The sequence below is a fragment of the Chroicocephalus ridibundus genome, chromosome Z (assembly GCF_963924245.1).
Source record: "Chroicocephalus ridibundus chromosome Z, bChrRid1.1, whole genome shotgun sequence".
Lineage (NCBI taxonomy): Eukaryota > Metazoa > Chordata > Aves > Charadriiformes > Laridae > Chroicocephalus > Chroicocephalus ridibundus.
In genome coordinates, this window is record NC_086316.1 from 76,786,377 (window position 1) to 76,812,483 (window position 26,107).

The 26,107-nt window shown below is 47.6% G+C and overlaps 1 protein-coding gene across 3 annotated transcripts in view; it reads left to right on the forward strand.

Moving 5' to 3' along the window:
- Positions 1 to 25,952, forward strand: part of FAM219A (family with sequence similarity 219 member A) — a 101,262-nt gene extending 75,310 nt beyond the window's left edge. For 2 of the 3 annotated variants that reach the window (XM_063319442.1, XM_063319444.1), the window contains exons 3-6: positions 9,569 to 9,671; positions 14,628 to 14,708; positions 15,069 to 15,123; positions 16,320 to 25,952. In XM_063319442.1, the coding sequence (XP_063175512.1) occupies positions 9,569 to 9,671; positions 14,628 to 14,708; positions 15,069 to 15,123; positions 16,320 to 16,478 (398 nt within the window). In that variant the 3' untranslated portion in view covers positions 16,479 to 25,952. The remainder of the gene's footprint in view (positions 1 to 9,568; positions 9,672 to 14,627; positions 14,709 to 15,068; positions 15,124 to 16,319) is intronic. The other variant, XM_063319443.1, reaches the window with a different exon arrangement.
- Positions 25,953 to 26,107: the final 155 nt, after the last annotated feature.

Genomic DNA, 26,107 nt, shown 5'->3' on the forward strand with positions numbered 1-26,107 from the left:
GTGCTCTGAAGCTGTTTGTCAAATTCCCAGACAAAGGCAGTCTCGCTAAGGGAGAGATGAGGTCAGTAATCCTGTTACGGGAGCAGGTTTGCGGCTCTCTGGCTGAGCCGCCGCTGATCCAAGTACCCGGGACTGGGGCTGATAAATTGAATAGCAGGAAGAGGCACCCTGGGCTGTACATATCCTGTTCTCCCATGGAGATTCATGGTAAACAGGCAATTCATCTGGTGAAACAGTGCCTGAAAGTTCTCTTCTGGGGAGCAGAGTGTTTGTAGGGTGGCATGCTGAGGTACTAACACTCTTTCTTTCCCTTTTCCAGGGGAGAAAGCAGTAGATACCAAACTGCAGAGCAGGGATTTCTCAAAGCATGGTGCAGGGAGGAATATTCATCCATTCATCATGTTAACCATCCTGGTTGCCTTGCTCCATCTGCTTTCTTTTTATTAGGAAGAAAATATGGAATTTTGTTTGAAATGCATGGGGTTGTAGAAACCCAATGCAGCAGATGACAAAAGAGAATGGATCAAATATATGACATTTTGCTGCTAAATCAAAGCCAGAAACATGGCTGTGCCTGTCAACTTCAGTCCAGTCCTGGGAACAAGGAAAGTCCCAGGGTCCTTTCCCAGCAGGATACTGCAGTCAGTGAGCTTGGAGTCCCTTCTAAGCTCATGGGCTGCCTGTGGCACTAGCACTTCTGTCCCTATTTGTTTTGGCTACCAGATGGGAACGCAACAAGTCATTCCAAGCAGTGGTATCTGCCAGCCAGTAAAAGCTTTCCAAATGACAACATATTAAAAATAAATTAAATCTGTAGTTTATATAGGCTGTAAAACACATGCTCTCTGCCATAGACCAATCATTTAGTGTGTATTTTACACTCATGCAAGCATGGACATTTGACTTAAGTGTATGCCGTTCAAGCCTACTTATGTCAGGCTCTATTTGAGTGTTTTTTATACAAATATGCACTGTATGATGACATCCTGCGTAACCAAAGGCCGTGAGTATTCAGCTAAGCAAGTTTGTACTATTATGCTCCTAAATACACATCACCCTTACTACATGCGTCAGTGACCTTAGATGCTTCTTCGCAGAACATCAGGACTGATAACGAATGTGGTGTGGGCGCTAATATCAGCTCTGTTTATCTGGTAGACTGTGCCTTTAGCATAAGTGGTCCTTTAAATGAAGAGAGCTATTTAAGTGAAGAGAGTTAAATTGCACTTCGTAGACTCCTTTTTTGTCTTTTGTTGTGGTTTTTTTTTTCTGCTACACCATACAGCAGGGTCAAGCAAATTGCTTTGACTTAAATCCGTTCAATTGAGTAGAAATGAGGAGGGGGCATTTGCAGAAGTTCTTTATAGGTAAAATAACTTAATTCTCTCAGTCCCTTTAAAATATGTTAAGGGAGAGAGTAGCTCAGGTTTATGGATTATATTTAGTTTATAAACCGAAACTTTTTAGCTAGGCTTGTCAGGATGCAAACGCTGCCCAGATATCTAACTTTGTTATTGTGTCTGGCAGGAAAAATATTCTTTGAAAAGTACATGAAAATACAAAATAAATGAAGGTAAATGTAAAAAATGGAAAAAAAAAAACAACAAAAAAAATCAGATAAAACTGAATGCTGTTCAGATATTCCAGTTTTGACAGCGATAAATGAAATCTTTGTATGCAGTGTTTTGCAGCCATCAGGAATAAAAGTCTCAATCCTTAAAAATTAAGTGAAAAAGCACAGGCTGAATCACAACAAAGTGCCCTTGTGAGCTGGGAGCTGCGACAATAGACGCCTTTGAAATGAGCACAGAAAGGCGTTCAAAGATGAAGAGAGATGAATTGCTGCCTGCTGCTACATAGTCACAACCTGTCTAAATAAAATGGCTGCAGAGACGGCTCAGGCCAAGGACTGGGAGCCGCGAGTCCCCGTTCTCTGCTCGCCTGCTGCCACAGATGCTCTGCGTTGCTTTAAGGTGAACCAGTTAAACAGTTCCTCCTGGCAGTAAAATACAACTCACTGTTTTACAAAGATCATTCGCGATTATGTCGTGCCATGAAGAGGTAAAATGCTCTGTATTCAAAATACCATTTTTTTTTTTCCCTGAAGTGTACAGCAATAAGGTTTTCTTTGCTAGACGGCTAACTGCACTGGATGCCCTGCTCTCGTACGCGTCAAAGCCCAGTAGTAGATGTAAACAGAGAAATTGTTCCTTCCTATAGTCACGTGAGGGTCAGACAAATGAGCTTTGGGGCTGGAATAGCGTGGCTAGGGGATGGGGACACGCCACTTTTCGAGATGCTTGTGGTGTAAGTAGATGATAGCTTTGGTCTGGACTGCAGCGGTCCTGTCCTCCTCTGTGCTAAGGAATAGTGCGGCTCTTCAGTTTGGTGTGTGTTTTCTGAAGGGAAACGCAAAAAAGTAGCATCGTTCAGGCCATGAGAAACCTCTGCAAGTGGCGCAGGCAGCGCTCCAGGTGAGCACCGCCCCAGAATGAGCCCTGCGTTGCGCTGCGTGCAGCGCCCTCTCTGCTTGTTGTGGTAGCTGCTGTACGAGAAGCTGAGAGCTGCATCCTTGAATATGAGATGCAAACATCATCTTTGTCCTCCCTAGGTCATTTACGAGTTCCTTGTCTTCTGAGGCCTTATTGGGAGCTGAAGGGAGCTTAAAACCACTCCAAGCCCATTGGTGTTTGTGCCAGCTCTCAGTCATGCCAAAGGGACAGAGCAGCAGCCAGATCAATAAAACATAAGGAAATGCAGCTACTTGGATGTTTAAAACCTGGTCCAAGAGGGACCTTGGGAGACAGATTTATATGCCTGCTCTTGGGGTTCTCGCAGTTAGACATAGTTGCCTGTCTTGCCCACGTTGGTAGTTGGCTGACTTATCTTTCTGACCCTTGCTTATCTGAACAGTCTTTTCTGAAGCTGGATGAAACAATCCTGATTCAGATGGCCTGTCCTGAATAATCGACACTGACGCCCAGTGCACATCAGCTTGAAACCGTATTCCCCGTATTCAGAGCAGGGGCCTGGCCGCAGACAGATCCTTTTTGTTTCTGCTACCCCTGTTTAGTAAAAATAGTGTTTCTTTTGCCTTTCTTTGCGATGCAGGGAGGCACAGCCGTCAGCTGCACTAATGCCACCCGTGTGGTCGCACTTACACTCTCCAAATCTCCCCAGGGAGCACAGCCCTCTCTGGGATCAGCATGGCACACAGCTTTCTTATACCTCCCTTTCTATACAGCCTGCAAGCAAAGCCCCTATTGATTTACGTACCCTGAAATCTCTCCAAGAAGTGACACAGTCCTCGCTGACAAATACTCTCTGTCGGAGGTGAGAGGTAGTGAAGGTTTCAGTGTTAACTAGATGCATGCTAACATCCCCGAGCTAAATGATGCAAGTGAGCTGAAATCAGGAGACTTGGGCTTGGAAGTGTAAGTTGTAGTCAGGACTTCGTTCTTTCTCCCTTCGTTCGCTCATGACTCTGTTCATCATTCAGTGGGATCTGAGTAGACAGATTAATTTTATTTACTGGGTAATTTAAATTCTCAGCTTCCAGAGGTAGAATTCATAAGGAACCGCTGCAGTCCTCAGCCTCTGAAAGGGTTCGGCTGACTGTGGGGGGCAGAGAGGCAAATGCATCCCAAAATCTCATCTCATAGACCTTGAAGATGAAAAAATACGACTCTGTCACAGCGAATTTAATTTCTGTCTTCCCACTGCAGCAAATGGACCCACACTGCAGTGTCCCCATGGCAGGGAGCTCCGTCTCCCCCTGCTCGGGGGTCTCGAGCAATTGAGTTAGCGAGGTTCAGCCAGCGGCTCTCAGCACAGAGACGGGAGCAGCCAGCATCTGTGTGCTTCCAGCCACACTACAAAGGAAGCAAATCCGCCTCATCTGCCGCTGAATGGCATTTGTGCCGATCAGGCTGCCTCAGATGAGGGGGATGCACATAGTCTCAAGCACGGTGGCAGTGATAAGCGATGGCATCCCGAACACCGCTCTCCACCCACTGCTGTCTGACCATAGCCAGAGTCACCCACTGGCTTGAGAACCATGGGTTTGGGGAGGTCTGACCCTCCAAATAGCTCTTCAGCATAGTACAGGGTGATGTTCACCAAACTCCTGGGCTGTCTGCTTTGCCTGGTGTCGCAGAAGGAGCAGTTCTGCAGGAGACTGAAGCGTATGGCTACTTTTGCCATTTCTGGCTTGGGGCAGAGTGTAGGCAAAACCATTGCCCCCCTACATAGCAACATGTACCGAAGAAGCTGTTCAGCATTTCATTTTCTAAAAACAGGAAAATGTTATTAAAACTGATTATTATTTAGCTTAAACACTGAAAACAGAGGAGTAATTGTAAGGATTTATTCAAGTCTGATTTTTAACGTAAACATATTCATGTTAAGTCCATTCTGCTTCGCATGCTCCATTACTATTTTCTCTCGTCATAAAGCAGCTAGACACATTCAGCCAGCTGAACAGGTAGCCATTTTAAATTGCACTAAGTAATGCAGCAGTGCTTGAAATCGTTTGTTAGGGCTGTAGCTGTTCCCAGTGGTAAGGGGAAAATTCAGCCCCTCTCAACCTAGACACGACTTTCTCTAACGGAGGCTCCCTGTGGGAGTGTGCTTCATTTGTCAGCATGCAGTTATTTGCCCGTCCTCTGGCACATCCTAAAGCAGGCAGGTGAAAGCACACCAGGGCAGGGACGGTTTGCTGAGTGCTTAGCATGCTGGGGAACCATCTTATGGAGGACCTTTGCGTGCAGCTATAATACGAGACCATTACCGGGACGCAAGGCTGGTCCAATTATGGTCCTGATTGTGTCTGCAGCATGCATTTCCCTTCCTCCTTTATACTTAGGTGTTACTCCTGCCTTACTGAGAGCTTTGTGGGCTTCTTTGGCTGTTGTCACCTTGAAGCAGCGCTTGGAGCAGGTGCTGAATGGCTCAGATGGGGCCAGCGAGCAGAACAGGCTAGCATGAGGCTAGCACAAACATAGCGGCTTGCTTGTTGAGCAGATTTCTTTCTTTTAAATTATTTTAATGTCATAAGCAGGTGAGGTGTCTTAGAGATGAAGTGACAAGGTGGTCAAGAAAGGAGGGGCGAGATGTGATGTGGTGGTTGGCAGGTCCAGACGAGAGGCTGTCCTGCATGCTGTTCAGAGCAGTATAGTGGTGTCAAAAGGATCCTGGACCCCCCTCCTCACATACACACACAGACACGGGTGCACACGCGTGCCGCTCCATGTGTTCCTCTTCTGACACAATGTCCAGGATTAGCTTAAGAGGAACTGGTGCAGGCAAATTCCCCAGTGCGTCAGGCTGACAGCACAGCTGTCTCTGTTCTCCGAGCTCTCCTCTGAAACAGAAGCTAATGCTGCTTGGCTCCACTCAAGCATGGAGCCAGGTAGATTACCCAACACGGCAACCCTGATAATGATCAGACAGGATCTTTAGACTCCTAATTGAGCATCCTTCTTAATGTCAGAGGTACATGCAAGCTGCTCCATGCCCTCCCAGCCTTCTCTGTTCTATCCTGCTTCTTCAAGGAAGTGTCTGTCTGGAAAATAAGTGAAAAGCCAGCAGGAAACCTGGATTTGGGTAAAGTTGTCTCTCCCCCAGCTGTACCAGCCCTGCTGGTATTGCTAATGATTTCCTCTTGGCTCTGCAAGCCATTACACCCGTACTCAGAGTGTGCTCAGTCACCCATAACCGCTTCATGGGAAGGGGAGTGACAAACCGCAAGTGTGACTATTTCACTAGGTACAACAGTAAAAATTAGAACAGCCGCATGAAGTAAAAGCTAAACAACTTATTTAAAATACTTGCACATGCCATATAAAGAGCATGGTTGGAGCTCTGCTATTATACTGCTTTTTTTACTGCCAGCAGTTAGTGAGTTCTCTGAAGTAGCTGTAGAGCAGCCTTGTTTCATTCTGGCTTCCCTGTCTCCACGTCTCTGTCCTTCACCTTGTGTCTCTGCTGTATTGGCTTTTCATTGATCATCCAACAGCAAACTCACCAGGCACGAAATAACCAGTGGCTGGAAATCACAGTCTTCCATTTTTTCGTTTGTTTTTGTATGTCTCATTTTCTCTGTGTTTGGCAGACCCGTTAACCCTTTCGTATTCTTCCAGTGCCCAAGAGTTGCCCAGAAGTCGGCAGTTTGGTAGGGTCAGCATCAATTTTCCATCAAGCTATGTTGCCTTCATTGAAGTTCACTGCAGGTACTGGAACACTGCAGGCAGCACAGACAGTCCTGGACATGGAGAGGCTCTTCATAGCCAGCACCAGAAACTGCCAGGTGCTGAGGACAAGCTATGCCTGTCCCCTCTGGTGGGTCCATGCCCCCACTGTCTCAAGCTAAGCAGTGGTCTTGAGGCTGGGGGAGACATGTAGGAACACAGATCTTGTCTAAGTCTAATGGGGAATACTTGACTATCATATCGGAGAGTCTGGGATGACTCAGAAGGAAAGAGTATCTTGGTTTTTTATTCCCTGAGAATTGCACAGGTGCATAGTTCCCAGGTTTCACACAAAAGTTAACACAGTTGGGTCAGTGGAGGGTTGTGATCTTAGGATTCATGCTCATGTGGGTGTAGCATCAGCCAATACAAGTCAGACTTCAAAGAAAAATGCCATTTACTTATCAAGGCTAGATTGTGTCCTTCTGTCACCTTCTCTTTACAGTGCTGGTTTATGTGTTTAATAGCCACTTCTGTCAGAACAACTTTAATTTGTGAAATTGCAGGGTTTTTTGAAAAGTAGGACCCTGAAAGTAACGTTGTCAAAAGGGCCTGAATCAGTCACATTTGTAGAAAAAGCTTAGGTACTTAGAGTGTACGGCCCTGTCCCTTTTCTCAGGGACAAAACCAAAAGAACTGGAAGCCTGGGAAGGAGCTCACTACGTAGAAATGGGGTTCACAAGTTCCATCTGCTACACCAGGAGGAAGCACTGAGCAGAAAATGGACAAGGAAAGTCTCCTTTCCCCATTTTGATGGACCTGATGGTTGGTGGGCTAAGCTGGAATTTATAGCCCAGAATTTTTCAGGAGATTGGCACCCAAACAGCTTCTTGGGTGATGGTGGAAGTAGCAGCAGTTCATACTTGTAAAGCTCAGAGAGCGGGTTTCCTTACCTCAAAGCTTAACATGATTCATACACATCTCTGTCACCTTCCAGGAGCTTGTCCTAACACACTGGCACTGGGTTGATTTCCTATTCCCACTGCTAGCCATTGCTTTTTGGCCACCAGGGACTTTGGGTTCCTAGCATCTGAGAGGGAGATGAGCTATTGATTCGTGCTTAAGAAATTTGGCTGGGGACACAAGCATGGATGTTCCTACTGTGCTTTACATTGCTTTGGGAAGGTTCGCTCCAAGTCAAATAAGTGAAAAAAGGGGTTAAAAAGGAGATCTCATATTGTTCCGACCCACGCCACATTGCAGTAGCATTCAGTAACAGCATAGAAATAGCTGTGGAGAGACCTACTGGAGGAAAAAGACACTTAGCTGAAGTCCAGATTCATCAGCCGTATGAGTAATCTGAGTTGGAGAAGAACATTAGCGCTTGTACCGAGCAATCGATAGCAAGTAGAGAGCACTGGTCCACTTAAAAGGCTCAGGCATGCCTTAACTGCCTGGACAGAAAATGAAACCTGTACCCTTGTTTCTGAATCAGGTGCCTTTTGTGAATTATACAGCCTCTTAAAGCGTTGGCAGCTTGTCTCAGCGCTGTGTATTTGTGGTCAGAGCTGGAGATTCTGGTGTAGATGGGTGGAAGTTGGTTTGTATTTAGGGCTGTAAACATTTGCCTCCATAAAACCCTGCTTTATCTCCCTGTGTCTGAATAGCAAAGTTCACGCGGCCTGCAGAATACCAGGCTTTTATTCTGGAGACAGAGATAACCAATGCATTTGCAAGTTCCAGTCCTGAGAAATTACTCTGATTTAAGGTTTTGACTTCAATCCTGTATCAGTCTCTTTTATTGCTCATGCCAGAGAGAGTTATTAATCCGATCCTTTTCCTGCCAAATTCAATGAGCATTTATTCACCGCTGCTGTCAGCAGGAGCAGGCCTGGGCATGGTTTGTATGAGTATGTGCTCTACTCTGCAGGCTCCTCAGCCATCATCATGTTCTCTAGGCATCTCTGCTGCTTCTTTGTCCCTCAAAAAAGGCAGCCTTGGACATATGTTCCCCCGGCTCTTACCTGTGTGGAAGGGGCAGAGTTGGCCCACCTTGCACTTGTACAGCCCGGTAGGCACACCGCCTTTCCATGGCAAGTGGGAAAAGGTGCTTTTCTCTCCAAGGGGAGTAAAATCTGCAAGAGAAAAAGTATATCAGCACATTTCACACGCAGCAGGGGAAGAAGAAGCAAAACAAATTCACTATTCAGGTTCCCCAGCCAGCAGTCTGGTAAACCCCTATCATTCAGGCATGCCACAGAAATAGTTCCCAACATTTTCTCACACTCTGGAGAACATTTTTAACGGCCCTTTCCTGCCTTACTGGCTCCACGCTCAGCTTTTCCCTACCAGCCTTGTCTGGTGTTGCAGGATGAGATTGGGGCAGTTAGCTCAACTTTTGAGGCTAATTGCCAACTCAGGCCACCTATCCCTGCTGGAGGCAGGGCTGTATTAATACAGCACGGACACTGGATACCTGCAGAAGGCTTAGCTTTTGGACCTGAATTCTAGTTGTGATCCTGTGGGGAGAAGTTATTAAGAGAAATAATCTCTCCTAAAGGAGAAGCTAATTTAAATCCCCTCTTGCACTGAATACATAAAGAAAGCTTGACATACTGTCCGTGTTTTAAGGTTCATTTCAGCAGCGAGTAGAACATGCTCTGAAAATGTAAGCCAACAATATGCTGTTTAAAAATACAGCTGCAAAATGTTTCTTTTTTTTTTTAAATAAAGCAAGCAAGCTCCCCAAAATCAATGTGAGATAAAAGAGAAAGACACACGGGGGACATCACAGGTTGCCAGGAGGAGAAGCAGGGAAGGCAGCAACACTTTTCTGCTGTAGGGTGTGTTAGTCTGGTGAGGTGCCGTCTGGGGAAACAGTAATAACTCAGGCGTGGTGTCAAGCTAGCTTGAACTAACACCAAATGATGGTGCTGCTTTGATGGAGACACTTTCCTAGCCCCATTGGGGCCCTCATCAGCAGCCTCTGTAGGAGGAGAAAAGGTAGAAGAATAATTCCCCTTGCCCGGCACAAAGCACAGCCTTGGGGTCCATGCAGCAGCCGGGTGCAGATAGAGACAAGGTCTCTGCCCTTCCTCTGCCCCAGTTGGGTCTCATCCACTGACCGTCTTAGTGTGGTGTTGTCAACAAGCTGCTGTGAGTCAAAGTGCATTACTTTTAGCCCCTGGTGAACCTTGCAGGCAATGGGACACAGCTCATCTGGCCTCCGCAGTGTCCCTCCGTGGGAGATGGAGAGCTCATGTCCTTTGCTATTAATTCTGCTATGCTTTTTGATATCAAATCTGAGTTTCTGCAGCCGTATGGTGGCCAGCCAGGCTGTTGCCCTAATTTTTCTTTTCCCCTTTGTATCCCATATGCAGAGAAGCAGAGGGAGCTGGCTCGGAAGGGCTCCCTGAAGAATGGCAACATGGGAAGCCCAGTTAATCAGCAGCCCAAGAAGAACAACGTGATGGCACGAACAAGGTAAAGGACTGGAAAAGCACTCAGCTGTGCTCTGCGCTTCAATCCCTAACAGCCTTAGGATGGGCAAGGACGAATTTCGTTGCCATTTGCCTACTGCCAAACACACTGTGAGAATGGTGATGGCCCTTCCCGGAGCTGGCAGGCCCAAATGCTCTGTGCTGTGTCGCATCCCATCCCGTGGGAAGATGCAGGGACAGCTGAGGCCAGGACCAGCGACCGTGCAGCCTGTAGGATGAGGAGGCAGCCCAGCGTGGTCGAAATTAGGGGTTTGATACAGCTGTCTTGCGTATTCTGGGTAGCCTCCTGTAACACATAATCCTGCTAGCGGGAGAGGTAGGATGCTGCTTCATGGAACACAGATTGGTTTAGAGCTTAATTCTTCTTGTCTGCTTTTATCACAGTAGTTCCCTTGCTCTTTTTTGATGACGACCCCTTTCCCTGTACTGATTGACTTAATGAAGGCTTGTAAATAATCCCTCTCTGTGTGCTTTGCTATACAACTCCTCTGCACTTTTCAAAGACAGCATGGTAGTACTTTGCTGGAGCTCCTTTGGCACATCTGTATGACAGTATCAGACAGTGCTACAAACTGCTGTAAATATAGATGAATACTTTCTTTTAGAGTATTTCTGCTTTTTCCATGTAAGCTTCAGGACACCAGTGTATTACTTACCTGCATTCAGGAGGCAAGGACCCCCCTGAGCCCATGCAATTGCACACTTTGCAAGCTACTAGAAAAGTGGCAGTTTTTACTGGAGGACCTCACTTAAAATGACAGAAGAATCTGCGTGAATGCAGGGTGTTTATCAAGGAATGGGAAAGTTGCATGGATTACCATACATTAAGTAGAACAGGAGTTGCAGTTCAGAGCCTCTCTGTATGTGACGCATCCGATGGTAGACGAGGTTCCTTGTTCACATTAATTCCCAAAACCCAAAACAGTAGTCATAAATCATGCCAGGACTTTGTCAAGTTTTATTTGTAAGCCTCTGCAGTCTTGGTGGGATACGCTGCAATGCTCCCGGCTCTGTGTTTGGTTGTTGAGACCGTATAAAGGAGCCAGCCCTGTCGTGGCAGCAAGAATTTCTGCAAATGCTCTCAGCTGGGTTTTCCATGCCCGCTGCTCCTCCTTGTCTTCCAAATGCAACCTGGAAAGACTTGGTTTCTTTTGGCAATGGGCTGTATGCTTGCTTTCCGTGAGGAATGGTAGCAGATTTGCTGCTTGAGAGATTTAGAAATGCAGAAATTATCAGAGGAAGATGGTAAGGGAGAGAAGATGGGATAAATACAGAAGCCTACCTGTAAAATTAGTGACTTCTGCTTGGCGAGGTGGTTGTTTCGGAGCTGCCAATGGCAAGAAGAGTGATTTGAGTGGGGAAGAGCAGAGCAGTGACACCTGTTGACAAAAGCTTTCGAACAGCCAGCTCAGTTTTATTCCACTTATTTACACCTGAGCCCTGTTCAGAGGGTACGCGGACCCCTCCATAGCCAGCAAAGCCTGCTGGCATTAGACTTGCTTTTCTTAGTTACTTTTCACACACCCTTTAGAAGCATCCCTTGGGATCTTCAAAACAGAGGTTCACAGCCATGGCTTTAGTAGCAGATGTAGCCAAGCTCCGTCGTTCCCATGGGGCTGGGAGGCATCTGGCACAGGGTCCCTTCATCCCTCAGCTCCCTTGGCTTTCTAGGAACCCAGCTGCACCACGAGCACAGCCCTGGTAATACCTCGGAATGGTTCAGTCTGTCTTGCCGCAGACAGGGCAACCTCAGCAAGGCAGAAATGCCAAAAGCTTGTTCAAGCAGCTTCTTTTCACGGTATAATGTTTGCAGTATAATGGGAGATACTCCAGTGGGATGCACTGTAAAATGTCCAGGTTATGGTTGGCCTTTAAGTCTAAACTGTTGGCTTCCTCTGGTCTCTGCAGGAGGAGACTAACCTAAAGCCATTTCCCCTTCTTTAACAGTTCTGGTCTTCTCATCAAATACGTTTAGCTTCATTCAGGCAAACCACATTGCCTCTCATAATACCCCCCCTCCTCCTCCTTCCCCAAGGCTTCTGTTCCTCTGTACTATCTGTATGAATTTCTGACATCCAGCCTCTAGGCTGAAGGTTGCCTTCACCATTCGGTCTTCTCCTGGGGCAGGGGCACAGCCAACGTTAGGGGTGAAAGGACCTGGATCCATAACACGCTTTCAGTCCTTAAGAGCAAATAAAATGTGAACAAGGTTGGGGTGATGCTGGCACACTTGCTACGAGCACAGGCAGAGCCCATAACACCACCCGCACCACTTGGGCACAGCCAGATATTGCAGTCCAGTCTGAGAATAACCTGAACTCAGATTTACGTCATAACATATTTCATGTTAAGTGAGCAAAAACACCAAGACAAGAAGCTCATACTGGGACAGCTGCAGATGAAAACAGCTACGACTGCAACCCGCCTTTGTTCCAAGGACAGTGGGAAGCAAAAATAAGGACAATCAGGATGTGAAGGAAGGACAGATCAGGGGCAGAGACATCACCACAGTTTTTGTCTGCTGCAGAAAAATTGAAGTTCTGTTTATAAAGAAAGAAGACATTTCTCAAGAAAAAGATGTAGTGATTTTTTTTTTCCAATCAAGTAAATTACACCACAAAGGGTTCTTTTCCCAGGCCCCCTGGTAGTGCTTTGTTCACTCATTATATGGTAACAACCGTCAGCGAGTATGTATGGAGCAGTGAATTGAAAACTGGAGAGCGAGAATGGAAGTCAGTACTGTTATCTGTATGGGCAAGCTGCTGCTGCCAGATCACAGCTTCGGTTCCAGACATCTTTGTTTCTTGACTTCCTTCCTACGTGCTTCAGGAGCAGGAGGACAGCCCCAGTGCTATGAGAAGGGATACTGAATTTTGCAAGTGCATCCCATTTTCTCCAGTCCCCTGGTGCAGCAGGTTGGAAAATCCGCATCAGTTTTAAAATTAATTTCTTTAATCTTGCATTTCAATGAACACTGTAAGAAAATACCTCTAATCGTGAACCTACATGTCTGCTTTGTGGTATCATTTGATATATTTTACTCTCCCTGAGCCTGCCCATCTTCAGCACCTGGCAGGCCTTTGTATTTTTAAAATTGTAATGGCTTCCTGAAAATTTATGAGCAGAAGGAAAAACATTTCAGGTAGTTAGACAGCAGTTGGAGCATGGCTGAGATGGATTATCATCTTTAGATTTATATTTCCCAAAATCTTAGTGAAACGTCATTGTGCATCCTTGTGTGTTGTTAAAGACCAGTTCTTCATTTGGGAGAAAATCTGAGTTAACCCACTTAACAAGATTTTCATCGCTGTTGCGGTTCCCACCTGCTGAACATAGAATCTTATTCCATTTACTTGATTTGGTTGATCTTATTTTAAATACAAACCAAAGTCTTTGTGGAGTTTTGTGGATGAAATAACTCTGTTGTGAACTAGTTACCACTGTATTAATGCATTTTACTTATCCTAGAAGCTCTAAAGCCTGTATTCCATATCACAAACTCTCACAGGCAATTAAAGGTGCAAAGTCATCATCAGCCTTTGTAACACTTCTGATGAAGTGAAAGTCATTATGAAATGATGGGATTTTAAAAGTGCTGGTCTGACTGGGCTCTTACACTGCACCCACCAGCTCATATTTCTCATATTACTAAATTTAGGACTGAGACCTCAGAAGTGTTGTGGTGTGGGCTGGGTAGGGACTTAGGCAGAAAGACCACATCCCTGATTTCTAATAGTAGAATAGTAGGAGCACTGAGCCTCTGCCTTCCCCTAACCACCTTCTCCTATTTACTTATTGCTAGTGTCATGTACTCATTGCTAGGGATAAAAAGCAACACAAAAATGAGTGACATGATATAGAATCATAGAATCACAGAATGGTAGGGCTGGAAGGGATCTTTGGAGATCATCTAGTCCAACCACCTGCCAGAGCAGGGTCACCCAGAGCAGGTTGCACAGGAACGTGTCCAGGCGGGTTTGGAATGTCTCCAGAGTTGGAGACTCCACCACCTCTCGGGGCAGCCTGTGCCAGGGCTCTGCCAGCCTCAGGGTAAAGAAGTTCCTCCTCATGTTGAGATGGAGCTTCCTATGCTCAAGTTTGTGCCTGTTACCCCTTGTCCTGTCACTGGGCACCACTGAAAAGAGCCTGGCCCCATCCTCCTGACACCCACCCTTTAAGTATTTATAAGTGTTGATAAGATCCCCCCTCAGTCATCTTTTTTCCAGACTGAAGAGACCCAAATCCCTCAGCCTTTCTTCATAAGAGAGGTGTTCCAGTCACCTAATCATCTTGGTAGCCCTTTGCTGCACCCTCTCCAGCAGTTCCCTGTCCTTCTTGAACCGGGGAGCCCAGAACTGGACACTACTCCAGGTGCGGCCTCACCAGGGCAGAGTAGAGGGGGAGGATGACCTCCCTCGACCTGCTGGCCACACTCTTCTTGATGCACCCCAGGATGCCATTGGCCTTCTTGGCCACAAGGGCACATTGCTGGCTCATGGCCAACCTGTTGTCCACCAGGACTCCCAGGTCTCTTTCCACAGAGCTGCTCTCCAGCAGGTCAGCCCCCAACCTCTACTGGTGCAGGGGGTTATTCCTTCCCAGCTGCAGCACCCTACACTTGCCCTTATTGAATTTCATAAGGTTGACAAGCATATTCATATGACAAGCAGGTTGACCAGAATGAAGCATGGTTTTTCCCTCCAGGGAGGAGTGTGTTCCCAAGGCATGTCCAGCGTTTACCCCTGTGAAACAGCTCTCAGCCACCCAGAGACAGAGCTCGCTTCCTCTGAATTGCACCCATTTAAACTTCTTCATTGAGAAGGGAAAGCTGGCAAGGAATTGAAATGGGGAGAGCATAAGTATCATAAAGCTTTGCCGTGGATTATATGTGGTACTGAGCTTTACTGTGTGGTTAACTGACAACATTTAACTGTTTCAGGCTCGTTGTTCCCAATAAGGGCTATTCGTCATTAGACCAGAGTCCAGATGAAAAGCCACTGGTAGCCCTGGATACGGACAGGTACGCAAAGTGTTAATAAGATAAACATTACAGTGCAAGTGAGCTTTTGTGCCAGAGTGCAGCACTGAAGCTAACTCCTGCTGCAGCCACTCGCTCTCGCAGGCCACTCGCACTCCTCCTTGCTGTGCCCTTCAGTGTATGCCGTAACTGCTCTCTGTGCGTAAACAAGTAGGAAAAGACGTGAGTAAAGAGTGCTTTGATGAAAAGGTCTGAGAGTCACAGATGAAAGTTACTCTCCAGACTCTCGTGATGTAACTAACTCCTCTGCGCTTCATGGCACAAGAACGGGAGGGCTAACCAGGAATACAGTAAGTCTCTCTAACAGTTTCCTTCTTCGCTGTATCTTGTCCTTCCCTGCAGTGATGATGACTTTGATATGTCCAGATATTCCTCCTCGGGATACTCATCAGCTGAGGTGAGTTACACTCTTTCCTGCCATCCTTGCCATGAATGCTAATAGTAGAGCAGCCAGAAACAGCTTAGAGTGGCCTTGTGTTGCCAAAAACAGCTACACAAGGAATTTAGCAGTGCTGTAGACTCTGTGAGTTTGGAAGGGACCATGGCAGAAACTGTGTCATGTTCCTTTCTTCCCTGGTGATCCAATTGGCTCTGTCCCCGCACTGCCACAGCACAGGCACAGATCTGCCCGTCGGCTGTCTTCACAGCTACCTTTGGCTTCACTCAAGCTTTTCCCAGTTCTGCTCAGCCCCACAGTGTTGGCCCATGCGGTGCAAAAGCATCAACTTGTCTGTCACGCCGGCTCAGCAACCATATGCTTGCCAAGGACACGAATAAAGGATCTGAGGGCGTGCTGTGATTTCCAGTCCTTGGGGGGGGTCGGGGTCACGCAGTGCGTGTTTACTTGGAGCGGGCAGAAATTCCAGGAGGACCTGCAGATATGAACTCTTGTCCTTTCAAAGAGAAAAGGCAGGAAGCTCAGACTTGGTAATCCCGCTGCATTGTTTCTGAATATATTCCCAAGCCCTCTCCTGAATTAGTTGCCTGGCCTCTGGCAACTGCTTCTGCGGGATCTGATTTTACATCCAGGGTGCTGAGTGGCCGTTCTGCACTCAAGCTGTGGGGAACTCTTTACCCTTGTATTCCTTCCTTGGGAAAAATACCTCTGAAACACAGAAACGTACAAGAACAAGGGCCAGATTAAATGATCTGCACTGTGTCTGGGCCCTCATGAAGTGTTGTTCACCCGGATCTAGTTAGACAGCACTTGAATCTGAGATTACAAAGAGGCGAGAGGCTTTACCACTGTTCAACTGCTATAGTGTGCCCTAGACTGAGAGGAGGGACTGCCCAGCTGACAATGGTTTATTATCATTATTATTACATTACTTTAAATGAGGGCTTGTCTTCATGGAAGGATTATTCCAGAATAAAATAGTGCATCAACTTGCTACTCTGGAATATCTCACTCTAGTACTCCTATTCTGGAAGAAACTAGAACAGCAGAAGGCAGCCCTCGCCTGAGGTCAAGAACTCTTTCATTGGTGGGGCAGCTCCTAATGATGGGGAAATATATACCAGAATAAGGGCGCTCCTTCATCTTCTCACCATCAGAAGGAAGAAGTGTTTGACTGTTTGTCTCTTTGTCTGTAGCAGATCAACCAAGACTTGAACATCCAGCTGCTAAAGGATGGGTACCGGTTAGATGAGATCCCAGATGACGAGGACCTCGACCTAATCCCCCCTAAATCGGTCAACCCTACCTGCATGTGTTGCCAAGCCACCTCCTCCACCGCCTGTCACATCCAGTAGTGAGGCCGGCAGGCTGTGATCAGTGCTTTCCACTATAACTGTAAAACTTAACAGCCATTGCTTCCTCCTATGGTAGGACGTGCACCTCTTTGTGTTCATGGAGCCAGGAGAAACCAAAAAATTCATTTTATGATTGGTTGATAAGTTATTTTAAACTATGGTTAAACAAAAGAAAAATTGCTCAAAGTGCCAGGCAGTGCCTGGCAGAACTGACTGGTCTGGAGAGCGAATACAGAGCGGTCCAGAGATACCTCCTTGGTTTGTGCAGGCACTGGGGATATTTTGTAAGGTGTCTGTTCCAGAATGGGAAAGGTCAGATGGGGCTGCAGGTAATCCTACCCACTGAAACCAATCCATCTGTGAAACCAGGGGTGAGTCTGAGGTATCAGGGGGTTTTACCAGTGAGAGGAGGTCAGTTCTTAATTCATTCACTAAACCTGTTTCATTTGCATAACCAAAATGATACTGTAAGTGGGGCACAGGAATGGGAACGGACCAGGGGATCCTTTCTTATGGCAAGGATAGCCAGGACTAGCATGACACCATTCATTCACTTGTGAAGGTGACATTTCACTGTGAGTCAGTACTAGCTAGAGCTGTTGTGTCACATATCCAATGCAATCTACCCTTAGCTCCACATTAAATTATCACTGAACACATCAGACTCGATCTGTAATCCATCCATGCTCTTTGGGGATTCAGTCCTTGCCCAAGAATACTATGCTCCTGAGTTCAGTCCAGTCACGTATACTAACTTCAGCCTATACTTAATTCCTGTGAGACCCATCTGCCTCCAAAAATCTTAAACTTTGTTCAACTAAGAAAAAATGAGTCCTGCGCAAGACAGGACTAGAGCAGCGCAGTCTGAAGGTCAGTGCCAGATAAGCTAGTTGAGGAAAGCACATTTTTACAGTGCTCAACTTTTGATATTCTCTTGACACTGTGTCTCCTGGTGCCTGTGGGAGAGATTTGTGGTGGTGGCAGGCTTCAGGGGAGTTTTCAGCAACAGCAGAATTATGAACAGCTTCAGCTGAAAAAAACCCATGAGAGGAAACTACTGTTTATCTCAGCTCTGCCCACTTGTGCACTAGGCTTGGTCTGTGTTAAAGCTGTCCCATGTCGGGAGCAATTGTGTTTATTTGGTGCTGGAGTAGTCAGGAAATGTGGCGTTACATTAGGTAGCTGGACTGAATTGCCAGTTGACCAGCGGGTTGTTTTTAATGCAAAATCATTTCTGGAATTAGGAAGCGTGTCTTCTCCCTAGCCGGTCTTCCATTGCTGGTTTCAGCATATGTGGGGCTCAGGCGAGGGATGGGCTGGCATTTTTCTCAGTGTTGAAATCTTTTGCCACAGGCACGACTGTGTGTTTTCCTGCCCTGCCAGGAGGAAGGGCCGCCTGCCTTGGGTCATCACTTGCTTTATAGCCTGGGGAAGGGAAAAAGCGAGGGCAATTCTGAGCTTCCCATCAGAACTCCTGAGTCACAAGGCAGAGCCTGAGCTCCACCCCAACAGATAGATCCCCCATCTGAAATCGGCATGGAGTGAGCTGAGTCTCTAAGAAGTCCTTTTCATGGTTAGGAGGAGAATTATTTAATACCCTGGGGTTTCACTCTGCACTGCCAAGCACGATACCATCCACAGTGTGAGCAAAAGACCAGGCACACAAGATTCCTCAGCTTTATTATTCACTAGCTGGTATGGGCAACTGTTTGCCTCCCCACCCTAAGACAGGGTGCTGTCACTCTGGCTCCAGCCCACAGAAAGAGCATTCCTGCCTCCTTGTGCAGAAGTACTGGTTAAATTGCCAGCTCCTCCAGGAACAGTGTTTCTCAAATGAATTCCTCTCCCTTTCTCACCACCTCGTAATGCTGAGGGGGAATAGTTCCAAAACGTTTCTAAAGAAGCAGGTCTCCAATTCTTCCCTTCTTCTTTCGCGTGCTTGCTTTCCTCTCCAGTGCTAGCTCAGGTTGAGGTTAGCAAGTTGTCTGGAGGTGGGGGGAGAGCTCTGACAACACTGTGTAGAGAAAAAAGATGAAAGGGAAAAATATTCCTTAAGAAGTCTTTTTTTTGAATGGGGAATGTAGTCAAAACCTATGAGAAACGCCATGGTCAAACCAAATCCTATAGGACATCCCTTTAAATCTTCACTTTCCTAAGGAGGGACTTTGCAGTTCAACATTGGTACCGTGCAATGTCTTCATCACGTTTATCCACCTGGGTTAGCCTCTGTGCCTTCCAGCCGGGCTGCACACGCTCAGCCTTTCCCACAGCCCTTGCTTAGGAGCTCGGAGCGTATCAGTGTGCCTGTTAGGGCAACAAGCCATGTCTTTACCTGGGTCAGCCAGACTGCGGGTGGCACAGGTGTCCTTCGTGCTGCCATCACGTTCGGTCCAAGACAGACTGAGGCTTGCTGACGCTGTATCTCCCAGGGTTAACACCTCCCCTCTGAAGGACAGACCTTCCCTGGTAACTGCTGCCCCATGGCACTACAACCAAGCTTTTTTATTGCCCATTTTGCTGTTTTTTGCCTGTCATGTGCCCTATGGTATTCCACAGCCCTGCAACTGCCCTCCGCCCTTTGCATTGTGTGATGTGCGTCTGCTTCTAGCACAGGCCTTTAGGGGGGGAGGGAGGTGAGTTTAAATGTTACACACAGTGCTTCCTCCAAACACAGACCGAAGCACAAGCCAAGTGTTTTTGCCTGCACACAGAAAGAGCTGGCTGCACAAACAGCTGGTTTGGCATGACAGTACAGGACCATAAAATGGCAATTTTTTGGCTTCTCCTCTCTATGCTTTGTGTTCATATATTTTATTAGGGGAATAAAGTAGAAAGGGTGGGGGAAAGTAGTTACCTGTGTAGGGTCATTATCAGGAAGGCTGAATGGATTAAGGCAATGCACATGTGGCTATCACAGGAAATTGAACGCTAACCCTTCTGAACCGCAGCCCCCTTAAGCAGGTTATGACCATGTGGCGTGTTTGTTGGCTCGTTACGGAGTATGGTGGACAGCCTGTCAGTATGCATTAACCGCAGATTGGGCTGGCTCTCCCTCTCTGGTCTCATGTTCAGACCTTTGCTTCTGCCAGAAGGTTTTATTGTTGGAGGTTATGCTGTGGTGACTTCCCGGGAAGGTGTATAGATACATGGCCATCCTGGCACTGCTCTCCTTCACCATGGCCTGGAGAAGGCAAAAGCAAAAAGCACAGACCCTGACTTTCTGTTGCAACATTACAAAGCCCTAAAAACTGCAGAGCTGCTGGGCACTCTCCTAAATGCAGATTGCATGCAAGAAAGAAAATTCTTCCTTGTTCCAGCCTTTGCACCAAACCAGATGGTCTTTTCAGGCCCCATTTTCAGTCCAAAGTTGTACAGAATACGAAGGGGAGAAGCACGATGGAGTGTGAAAGGCTGCATTGCTGTCCACCTAAATTACCATGCAAATACGACTTAAGGATATTGATGCTGGTGCCTCCACAAGGGAATCTGCATTTGACGCCTCCTAAAGACAGATCGGCTTTTTGTTAGGATTTTATGTAATTTCAGTCACCAAATCACCTGAGTTTAAGAAGTCCTTTCCTTTTATCAGATGTTAATTTTGCCCTTTAACGTGAGCTGGCTTTGAAGTCCAGGATCTCAGCACTCAGCTCTGTCTCTCCAGTCTGCAAACTCCCCATTTTCGGATGTCTCTGTGAGGAGGAGCATCGTCCTAGTGTTGAGGAAGGTTGTTAGATAGCGTGGTCTAGTCTGCTTTTCTGGTGGTTGTAAATAAACCAGCTGAAAGGAGGCTGATGTCCAGGCGACCATCCCGAAGGCTCATTTGATGTCTTAACAGACAAATGTTGAAGCCAACCCTTGGAAGAGCCACTGGGTCATATCTGATGTTGCTGCATGTCCACCGCCCAATGTGTATGCTCGGCCATTGGGTCTGCTATGCTGTTCTGGCTGTCTTGACTGCAGATGCCTTGCAGCTGCAAAAGCAGGCAACCAAGCCTGCTGCATGAACTTTGAAAGGGACATCAGGACGCTCCCCCACGGACAAGATGGACTCAGCTGCTTGTGGTTTGCCTCTTCAGCTCCTTTGCCAAAAGGAGGCACCTGCTCTGCTCAGCTGTCTGCTGGCTGACACATTGGTCTCTCTGCGATCCTGAGCAGAATCCTTTCCTCTCCACGCAGAGCCTGTCCTCGGGCTGGCCTGCGAGCTGTACAACAGCGTGCAGGAGGCTTGAAAAGTACAGCGCTCTGTGTGTGACTCAACCGAAACATGAAGATGCTTTTGAAGAAAGGGAGGATCCAGCTGGGCACCAGATGGAACAACAGGAAAAAGAAAACAAGCAGTAACTAGAAAGGTTGCCAAGTGCTGTCTTGGCCTAGGGCAGATCCCCGTTGTCCGAGTTAATCCATCTCAGTGCAGTGCCGATACCAGCAGGGAGCAAAGATCGCTTCCAGATGCACACACCAGAAACACCATGTCCCCGAGCTGGCACCTCAGCCAAATACTACTGCAGAGAGTCTGCTGGAGTGTTGGAGCACAGAAATGAGATCTAGCGTCCCTTGCTGCTGTGGCACGTGGTACGCATTTGCTCTAGCCTCAGGCAGGTCGCATCCCCTCTTGATGTCCATTCCCTCCTGCAGCACAGGGGAGAAACCTGCCTTCCCGAGATGCTGCCACCACCCTGCCTGGATGTTGCCAAGTGTGTGATGGGCACCATTGATAGGTTCTGCAAGCGAGATGCAAAAAGCATGCTGTAGAAATTTTATGCATATTTTCAAAGCACGGCTCTGCTTTCCCTCTGTTTACCAGCTTCTGATGTTGCCTGCATGTGCCAGAAGGCTGCGGGGTGGAGGTTAGAGAGAGATTAAACAGCTTTGGGGGAAGATGTTTGGCAAGGATGTGTTTCCCAGTTATTTGGCAGCTGGCTCTCGCACAACTGACTTCTCAATCTGCGTGCTGCTACAGGGAACATGTAAGAAGATTTGGTGGCCCAACAGCACCATCCCCTGCGAGTAGAGTTAAGGAACTTAGAAGTGCAACTGGGATAGCTAGTGCTGATGGAGGAGAGCATGGAAGGGCTCTTTTGGGATATTCCCACATCAGTTTCATGCTCTCACTTTTAGCATCCGTGTAATCATCTGAGGGTATAAACTACTAATTTCACCTGGGATTTTCCTTTGCTTTGCCATTCTCCCTTCAAGCTCCCATGGGGTATGGCCACTCTTACCTAGAATGAAGTAAGCTTTGTCACTGGCTGCTGCCTGGCTCAGCAAGCACAGGCTGTGTGTTCACAAGAAACATCTGCATCGATGGGCTGTGCCACAGGGCGGGCTGGGAGAGGTTGAGCCTAAGGGGAAGGCATGGGAAGGTCTTCATTTTAAGGTGCTTTTTCACACATAGGAGAACATTGCATCCCTCTCACTTCCTTTCAAGGCTTTCCTGTGAGAGGGATTGCCGCAAACCTTGAACTGCATCTCATCAGACAAACCCACCTCTATTACAGAACCACACAAGCCACGAAGCAGAAGGGCCAGCAATTTAGCATAGAGGGGAGAGGTTGTGACCTGGCATTACCTGCGGAAGATTAATGTGGGTTTCTCACAGGGGCTGGCATCCATATTTTAACTCCCTGTATTTGGCAGCTGAGCTGCTGCATTGCTTCCAGAAAATTACAGCTACACCCCCTCCTTTGTCCCCCTTGGCATTGGTGGCAATCCCAGGATCACAGCAGCTAAATGCTGGCTGGCTGAGCACTGCTTGGACAGCTTGCTGGGGAGGGAAAGGTTGGGGACTAATTGAGATTACATGGAGCAGAGCACTGTGGCCCACGCAACCGTGCAGCAAGCTGTATCGCAGAGCAGCACGGAGACTGGCAGGAGAGGCTGCAGCTTTCCCTGGTGCCTGTGGAGAGCAGCTCTTCCCATTGCTTCCCAGACCCATTTGCCACTGGTGGTGGCTCCAAGCCTTTCTCTTTCTCTAAAAAGCTGCTCCGGCAAAAGACGGGTTTGCTCCTGGAAGGAGTCCACCTTGCTGGTTGTGCCTGGTCTGTGGAGCCATTTCCATAGTAGGAAATTTCCATTGCTTGACCATGAGTCAGCAATGTGCCCTTGTGGCCAAGAAGGCCAATGGCATCCTGGGGTGCATCAAGAAGAGCGTGGCCAGCAGGTCAAGGGAGGTCATCCTCCCCCTCTACTCTGCCTTGGTGAGGCCGCACCTGGAGTACTGTGTCCAGTTCTGGGCTCCCCGGTTCAAGAAGGACAGGGAACTGCTGGAAAGGGTGCAGCGGAGGGCTACAAAGATGATTAGGTGACTGGAACACCTCTCTTATGAGGAAAGGCTGAGGGATTTGAGTCTCTTCAGTCTGGAAAAAAGACGACTGAGGGGGGACCTTATCAACGCTTATAAATACTTAAAGGGTGGGGGTCAGGAGGATGGGGCGAGGCTCTTTTCAGTGGTGCCCGGGGACAGGACAAGAGGCAATGGGCACAAACTGGAACATAGGAAGTTCCACCTAAACATGAGGAGGAACTACTTTACCCTGAGGGTGGCAGAGCACTGGAACAGGCTGCCCAGAGAGGTGGTGGAGTCTCCATCTCTGGAGACATTCAAAACCCACCTGGACGTGTTCCTGTGTAACCTGCTCTAGGTGACCCTGCTCTGGCAGGGGGGTTGGACTAGATGATCTCCAGAGGTCCCTTCCAACCCTATGATTCTATGATTCTATGATTCTATGATTGTATGACACAGGTGGTGGGATTGCATCAGGGAGCGGAAGGTACAAAAGAACCTTTATTAAAATGTGACCGTCTCAGATGTGTCACTGGAAACCATCACAGTAGGCATCGGGAAAAGAAAAGGCCACCAAAAGGCCATGCTGAGTTAAGTCTCATTACCTGCCGAGATGTTTACCCTCCCAGAGCAGCATTTCTCCCCTCGTTGCTCATCCAGCTGCCCCAGGGTGGGCTCCCTGGGAAGCTCTGCTCTCCACACAGACTGCCTTCTTGCTTCTGCACCCCAGAAAAGCTGCAACTCCATTTGTTACCTTCCTCAAGTCTGCATGATCTGGGAGATTAGTTTGTTAGGAGATGTGATACAGGTGCATGGAGACAGCTGGAAAACTTGTACCGGCTCTCTTCATAACAGCCCTTCTGGTTTTTATCACCTTCATCTCCATCCCTAGCTCACAGATTTCTTTCCTCAGTTTCTTTGCATGGAAAAGCTTCAGTAGCAGCTGTATTCAGCTTGTAGCTGCCTCTGTCCTGAGACAAACCCAAGGCAAATATCAGACCAGTGGGAGATCCAGCAATCATGGAAATCCAAGATCATGGGTGATCCAGAGAGCAGGCTGGAATTTCTCTTCACCCGCCTGAGGGCTGTAGGGCTGAGGGTTCACCAGGCGAGGATAAAACCTTGGTGTGATCCAGCAAGCCAAGCTGGCTGCCTTCACCCTCCTGTCGTCAGTGCTGTGGGAGGTCTGGGACCCAAGCGCCAGGTCCCGGGCCTGCCAGACCATGTCCTCCTGGTGCAGGAGGAGCTGCTGTGGAGACCTGCAGCGGAGGCATGGGTGGGATGCCTGTTGGCTGTGCTCTCGCTGTGCTGGGGCTGGGCACTGTAAGGCATGCTGGTAGGGCTGTAGTTCTGCAGGGAAAAAGACTCTTGCAGAGGATGAAGTCTTTGCAGGGGAGAAAATTCAGAAAGTTGTGGGGGGGTTCCCCCCCCTTTTTGCACATTTTTAACCATTTTCACTCCTCCCACAGAGGTTATTGAACCTTCAGTTTAATAAAGGAAATGAGCCAGCATCAAATCGCTTTCTGAAGGGTCTGAAAGCAGGCGCTACTTGCAGGCAGAGATGGTCTGTGCCTACCATGCGACTTCCAGACCTCACTGCATCCTGCAGCTGAGTCACCCTGCGCGCTGCGTGGGGTCTGGGGTAGGAGAGTCAGTGCTGGCCATCACGCCAAACAGCCACGGCTTCCCAGATGGAAGAAGAGTCAGACCAGGAAGTGGGGGAAGGAGCAGCAATGGTAGAAGAGTAGCTAGTTGTCACAGGTAATCTTCAGTATCCGTGTCCAGTGGTTAGTCCTAGAATCGCAAGCCTTGTTATACCGCACACGTCCTCCTTACACTCCTCTTTTCTTGAAGCAGCCATCATCTTTCCTCCCCCCACCCCATGCACCAGTGATGAGCACCACAGGCAGTTGCACCAAAGTGACTCTCAGCCCAGTTCTGCATCCCCATCTCCCACCCAAGCCCAAGGCAGCCCAAACAGTTGTTGGCCATCACAAGTCTTGTAATTTCGCTTGGGTTTTCTTTCCTCATGTACCATATCTTCCTCCACATGCGCTCTAGCAGGGCAGCACAGGAGGCTCTGACCATCTTCTAAGGACCTTCTTTGCCCCCTGGCAGCACCTTGCAGACATGCACCTTACTGGGAATGTACTGGGTCAATGCTGGTGAGATCTGGCACTGACGGTCTTGCGTGGGTGGCAGCTGATGGGGATCTACCGGGGGAATCTGGCAGAAAGTGGCTACTGTCCCTTTTCTTTTCTTTTTTGAGCAAGAGGGGGATTTTTTTGGCATTACGATTATTGTCCACCTTCCAGTGGCCAAGTTCTGGGCTGCATTAATAGTTGGGGTTCACTGGCTGTCGCAGCAGGTATGGAGCTTCGCACCAACCTTAGTAGCAAACGCTGTGGCTGTATGCAGAGCTTGGATCCAGGCTGGGTTTCTCCCATGCTGGCAAAGCGCTTTCAGCAGGCTACAGACAGGCATTTCTGGCAGACAAGGAAACAGCACTCCTCCGAGTCCAGATCAAAGCTGCACTTCCATTTCATGCCCTCAGCTTGGAAAAAACGCAACCCAAGCAAATGCTTCACAGGTCTCCTTTCCTCGTGCGGTGCCTGGTGCCCCAGGGGATAGAGTGGAAGGAGGCATTTCCATGGATCACCAAAAGCAAGATCCTTTTTTGGATGTATTTAATGGAAATATCTTTCAGGAGGACAGACCTCCCGACCTTTGTGTTAATCTCACGAGCAGGACATGAATTTCCAGCTGTCCTTGCATATAGTGAAACATAGCTGAAGCAGCCAAATGCAAAGTAGACTTAAATGTAGGGTTTGACCTGAATAACCTTTTAATTAGGAAGATAAATTTGTTGTAGCTTGACCTTAGTCCATGTTAGGAACCTGCTAATCATTTGACATGCAGAGTGTATTAATGCTGCACTTAACTTGGCCATTGGTTTTATTATCTGGTTTTGGGAGTTTTTTCACTCCCGAAGCATCAGTTTGCATCTTGTATGGGTTTTCTTTTCTTTCATTTTTTCCCGTTCAGAACATGTAGCACACTGTTGTACTTCTGTTCCTGTCTGCGTAGAGTATTGCCTTAAACAGATCAGTTGTGTTGTGGTTTGGTTTGGGTTTTCTACCATCAGTTTTATGCATTAATTTATTTTAAAATGTGGGGTTTTTTTTCAAAAACATGAAACGTATAATATTTTTTTTAACATTTCCATTGCAGTATTTATCATTGTTACTGGTTGTGTGTAGTGTAACAGAATTAATGATATTAAAAAGCATACATATGAAAAACAGCCTGCCAGCCTTTCTTCATTGGAGCGAACCAGGGTGAGAGG